Genomic DNA, 5743 nt, shown 5'->3' with positions numbered 1-5743 from the left:
TTGTTTTAATAAAAGCCTATATTTTGTTAAAGTTTTTTCAATAAAATATGATGTTGAAAAGCATAACTTTTTTTTATATATAAAAGCCTATATTTTATTAGGGTAATGATGCCCTTCCCTCCCATCTACAACTAGTTTATCTCCCATGACGTGGCAACTTAGTTTTTTAAAACATCTAAAATAACTACTAACAACACAGACTATCGAAACATTTCAAATTCAAAAGTAAATTTCAGTCCTCCTGTGCTCTCTCCCTCCGTATAATCTCCTGTTGCAGTTTTAAGGCTGTAAGTACCGGTCACCCCTCTATTGGGACGAAGTGAGAGAATGTAGAATCCTTGGACAAGAGATTATTCAAGATATGCATGAGAAAATAGCGGTCATCCGGAGGAAGCTCGCCATTGCACAAGAGCGACAGAAAAAGTATGCGAATCAGAGGCGTCGAGAGTTGCAATTTGAAGTAGGAAGTAAAGTATTCTTGAAAGTGGGGCCGATGAAGGGAATTATGCGGTTCGGTAAAAAACGCAAGCTGAGTCCGAGATATTTAGGCCCTTTCGATGTACTAGAAAGGATTGGAGCTGCAGTATAGGTTGGCCCTCCCACCACAATTGTCGGCCATTCACTATGTTTTCCATGTCTCTTTGCTTCGAGGGTATGTTCTGGACCCTACACATGTACTAGAATATGAGCCTCTCCAAGTCCGCGAGGATTTGACCTATGAGGAATTTCCAGTTGGAATTCTTGCACAAAAAACTCAAGCACTCCGCAAGAAGACCATTCCGATGGTCAAGGTGCTTTGGAGCAACCACACCGAAAAACAGGCCACCTGGGAGCTAGAAGAGAACATGAGGATCAAGTATCCATATTTATTCGATCGAGGTACTTTATCTCCAGGATGAGATTTCTTTTAAAGGGGGGAGATTGTGACATACGGGTTCAACTTTAGGGCTTAAAACTAGTATTATATATATTTTTTATTTTACTTTTATTATCATTTTAGGAAATATGCTAACAGATAGATTAAATTAGTAATTCCTTCCCTATCAAAACCCTTGTATAGTTTATCCATTAGGTTCCCATATTAGATTTAGTTCCTAGTTTGAGACTAGCTCCAACTCAAACTCTTCAAAATCCTCTAAGAATTTAAATCCTCGTGGGAATAGGTTTATAAAGTGTAGGCAACTTCAAATTATAGCCAATCCCCTGAAGATTCACGTTGTTTCCCTCCCATCGCCTAAAAAAAAAAAAAAAAAACCACAAAGCCTCTGAATTATACACACAAAAATCCCTGGAGAAAAAAAAAAACTCTTTCATGTAGAGAAAGAAACTCACTCCTGCAAGCACCACTGCAGCCTCCCTCTCGGCAACCAATAGGCACCTCGACGGACCACCTCCCACACCACCACAGAAAATGCCGGCCAACCTAGTTTCGTCGCACCCACTCCCTCAGGTAAGCCCCTGCCGTCGCACGCAACCTTCCTCTCTCTCGATGATTAAGTTTTCAATTTTATCCCTCTCTAAACTCTCTCTTTCTTTCTCTCCCTCACTCTCTCGGTGTCGCACCACCATAGGTACCTCCCAATTGCACCGACGTCACGTCCAGCCACCTTGGGCCGTCGTTGCACTCAGTCCCTCTCTCGATGAGTCCCTCACTTTCGCACAGTCATCCCTCTACTGTCCTTCGTGCTTTAATTTCTGAGGAATCTGTTTGTTTCATAGCAGGCCTTCGGCCCTAAGCCCATACGGCCAAGTGTATTCTTAAAACAAACATGAGTGTTGGGCTTACTTTAAACAGTCTTGTATTTTAAATTGGGCTTAATTTTATTATACCATTTTAGTAATTTTTATTGGGCTGGTTATATTTTCAGAAAAACATTACTCTTTCATGGGCTTTATCTACTTGAATAATTATGAGGCCATAGACACAAATTTTATAAAAAATATTTAAGGGATTTTAAAGTATGTTTTTTAAAAGTATGCCATGAAGCCTATTATTTTAGTTAAGTTCCATTATACGTATTTAATTACATGGAGTATTATGACATACTTTTCTAGGAAATTAGTAACGTCTAGTATCTCGTATAGGTAACGTGCTACAAGTTGGAAATCAGGAAGCAACGCTAAGAGGTAAATAGTATGATCATATAAATACATGTGTATTGTGAATACTATTGTTATGTATGAAAATATGATGTGCCTATGGTGGTTATCTACGCTACGCTAAGAGACAAGTCAATGTTAGATTCCTTTCATAATCTTGAAGAAATATGAGATTATGCTTGAATGAATGAATTTGTTTAATTGATTGAATGTTACTAAGATCATATGAAAGCCATGAGATGTTCATATAGTAATTGAAGTCAAGTATGCCATGTAATAGAATAGCCAGATTATGCAATCCATGTTCATGTAATACTTAAATTATGTATGCCATGTCCATGTAGTAGATCATGTATACCATGTTCATGAAGTATTAGATCATGTGTGCCATGGAATGTCATAAAATGTTCATATCATGTTATGTCATGTCATGTTATGCTATGCCATGTACTAGAAAATGTCATGTTATGCTATGCCATGTACAAGAATATGCCATGTTATGTTATGTCATGAACAAGAATATGCCATGTTAAGAAATTTCATGAAGCCTGATGAATTCTCATGCATTAAGAAAGATAAGAAGTTTTAAGACAGTGCCACAGACTCAAGCGTGGTTAACCACAAGTAAAGTGAAACACGGACTCAAGCATGTTTCACTCCATATTATTCAGTTAAGTGAAACATGGACTCAAGCGTGTTTCACTCCATATTGCTCAGCTAAGTGAAACATGGACTTAAGCGTGTTTCACTCCATGTTATTCAATTAAGTGAAACACGGACTCAAGCGTGTTTCACTCCATGTTACTCAGTTAAGTGAAACACGGACCCAAACGTGTTTCACTCCATGTTAAGACAAGATAAACAAATTATTATGCATTCATGTTACATGCTTGCCATGATTATGTATGCTTCCATGTGAATAATGAATATATATATATATATATATAAGCTATGTGAATCTATGATGATATATGTATATATGCAAAATCTTTTTCGGAAAGTTATGATACGTGTATGATTGTGAATCTGTGATGCTGTATGTATGTTGTGAAGAGTCTTCAGAAATTAAGTCCATATTAGACCAGATTACATTTTACAGTATGATGTGCTACTTACTGAGTATTCGACTCATTTTTTTTTTCGTTTGTCTTCTTGTTTTCTTTTATGTCTAATTTTTATAGATGGTGATTATGATGACGCAGAGATGGATGGCCAGGAGTAGATCTAGTACAAAGACTTAGGAAGAAATAAGTGATATTCACACAAGAACTATAATTTGTTTATGTCATTTGTAGGATTGATTTATGTTCTTTCACTTTACGTTCAGTTTCGAAACAATTATGCTCATTTCAGTTTTTGATGCTTTTCAATAAATGAGGTAATTCAGGATAAGAATATCTTTACCGGGCATTATGTTATAAATGTTAGTAACATCTCTATCCTTTGGGAACGGGGTGTTACAACTTCCCTAGTTTTTGTACTTGAGCTGGTTCTAAGTAATGGCAGGTTCTACTAAAATAGAGGATGTTACATTTATCATTTTGGAATGTATGGTTCTACTTATATGTTGCTTCCATTATTTTTTTTCTTTCACCCATGAGGGTAATGGCCATTTTTTGAAGGTCGAATGTTACAGAGAAAGCCAAATCATATTGTAATATGTACAATTTTGGTCAGGGATAAAAATTAGTGTTTTGGTCTGGTTGAAAATAAGTTATAATGTGTACAGATTTTGGTTGATTGTCATGTGTAGTAAATTAGTTGAAAATTAGTTGTACGTACTGTTTCTGGTTGTATTGTAATGTGTAGTAGGTCAGTGGAAAATTAATTGTAATGCATGCATTTTTTGGCCGAGTTGTAATGTCTACTATTGAGTTGTAATATGTACTCCAATTATGTTTAAAATGATTATGCTAAAAACTAGATGTTTTGAGTTGATTAAGTAAAATTTGTTGTGATGGAAGTTGCACCGAATCAGAAAAGCATTTTGATCAGCTTAAGGTCAATCTTTTGGCCCCTCTAGCAGCTTTTGCATGAGCCCTCAGCTTCGTCTTAAGGGCCAAAAGTGTTCATAGATGGCTTTTGGAATAGCACTAAAAAAAGTGCATGGTGAATTACGTGGTTGATACCTTTCCACATGAAAGTATTACCGTTTGAAAGTCCTTTTCCCCAATTTTCCTAACTTTTTAATCAACATGTCTCTAAATATATACATGTGTAATGAAAATAACGAGCAAATATCTCTAACTACAAGTGTAATGCAAGCACAACTCACCTGCAATTAACCAACAAATATTTACATCAATAAGTGAGTGTAGAATATCACTTGCTTACAATCCATAATATCTCTAACTAAAAGTCACTGATTACAACATTATAAGCCTTCGTGGAGGATTGCTTTGAGTTTGAGCAGCTTCGGCCACCAACTGTTCATTTAGTTCCCTTTCTGTCTTGTTTGTACCATATTCAGGATTTTTTTTTTCTACCCAAGTAAAAAAGTTGCATGATTGGCCAAAGTTGCATGATAAGTTGCATGACTTATCCAATACCATATTCAAAGTGCATGGAAATTTATCCAAGACTGACCACATTCAAAGTGCACGAAATAAAAGAATAAAGAACTAATCTTTATAAACAATTTAATCCCAAATTGACTCCAACAAAATAACAGGAAGTGCTTTGAGTTTGCATGCAAGTTCAGTGTGTTACGTACATAATTTAAACCAAAAGAGAGAGAGAAACCAGGTTTACAGACCTATATATATATCAAACTCTAAAATGGAACTTATTCTAGCCGGTGGGCGAAGTTGCGAGAGAGATGATGATCAGTGGGGAGAAAGCGCGGGGAGGATTGAAATTTATTTTTTGAATTTCAGATGTTTGATAGTTTGTGTTGTTGAGGACTTATTTTAGAGGTAAAAAACTTATAAGCTGCCACTTCATGGGAGGTAAACGATTTGTAGACGGGAGGGAAGGGTATCATATGAATTTCAACATCATTGTTTCTTGAAAAAGGCTTTACAGAAATGCTACGTGCAATCGACATATAAAATCTTTGTGCAACCGGCTGACACAACTGGGACCCACTTATCACTTTCTTCCTCCCTCCCTCTTTCTCTCCCCTTTCATTTGTCCGTCTGTCAAAAAATTTAAAAACTTGATTTAGTGCTTCTCTCTTACAAGATGGACTATGTCTCTACGTTTCATCATCCACTACCCAATTGTTCTTTCTTTGCAGAGTGTTCTGGCGACCTCAACTCTCTCAAACAGAAAATGATAATTTGTAAATAATCTTCAAGCATTTGAAGCAAAAAAAATCATACTTCTGTCATTGAACTCAGATTTAAACATTACATATAACTAAAACTGAAAATCAAGAGGTTCTTCAAACTTAAAAACCACAAATCATATCATGTTTCAGCTAGAGCCTTTGCTCTTGTGGAACAGACGAACGAAACTCTTCAGCAGTATTGCAAGAAAAAACATAATCCACCCAAAATTAGATCACATTAGGAAACAATCAAAACCTAACAATTAGAGTAGGACACAAAACTCATTAGAAAAATAATACTTTACCGAAGCCAATTTCCTTGGCCTTGCTGCGGAAGCATTGCCTATCAAGTAAAGAAAAAGGCAACACAAA

General features: G+C 36.1%; 1 protein-coding gene across 1 annotated transcript; it reads left to right on the top strand.

Annotated features, from left to right (window-relative positions):
• Positions 1-361: 361 nt before the first annotated feature.
• Positions 362-3322, top strand: LOC108986929. Its single transcript, XM_018959742.1, has 3 exons — positions 362-515; positions 652-879; positions 3282-3322. Exons 1-3 carry the CDS (start codon positions 362-364, stop codon positions 3320-3322), a joined length of 423 nt encoding a protein of 140 aa, XP_018815287.1.
• The last annotated feature ends 2421 nt before the right edge of the window (positions 3323-5743 follow it).

This window comes from Juglans regia, chromosome 8 (assembly GCF_001411555.2).
Source record: "Juglans regia cultivar Chandler chromosome 8, Walnut 2.0, whole genome shotgun sequence".
Taxonomy (NCBI): Eukaryota; Viridiplantae; Streptophyta; class Magnoliopsida; order Fagales; family Juglandaceae; genus Juglans; species Juglans regia.
Note: the sequence above shows the minus strand (reverse complement) of the source record. Positions and strands in the feature narration are given on the sequence as shown.

Excerpts from the sequence above, each read along its gene's own strand:
- LOC108986929 (XM_018959742.1), top strand. The coding sequence starts at position 362 with ATGCATGAGAAAATAGCGGTCATCCGGAGGAAGCTCGCCATTGCACAA. Across the intron at positions 516-651 it reads GAAGGGAATTATGCGGTTCG|GGTATGTTCTGGACCCTACA; the intron begins GTAAAAAACGCA and ends CTTTGCTTCGAG. Across the intron at positions 880-3,281 it reads TCCATATTTATTCGATCGAG|ATGGTGATTATGATGACGCA; the intron begins GTACTTTATCTC and ends TAATTTTTATAG.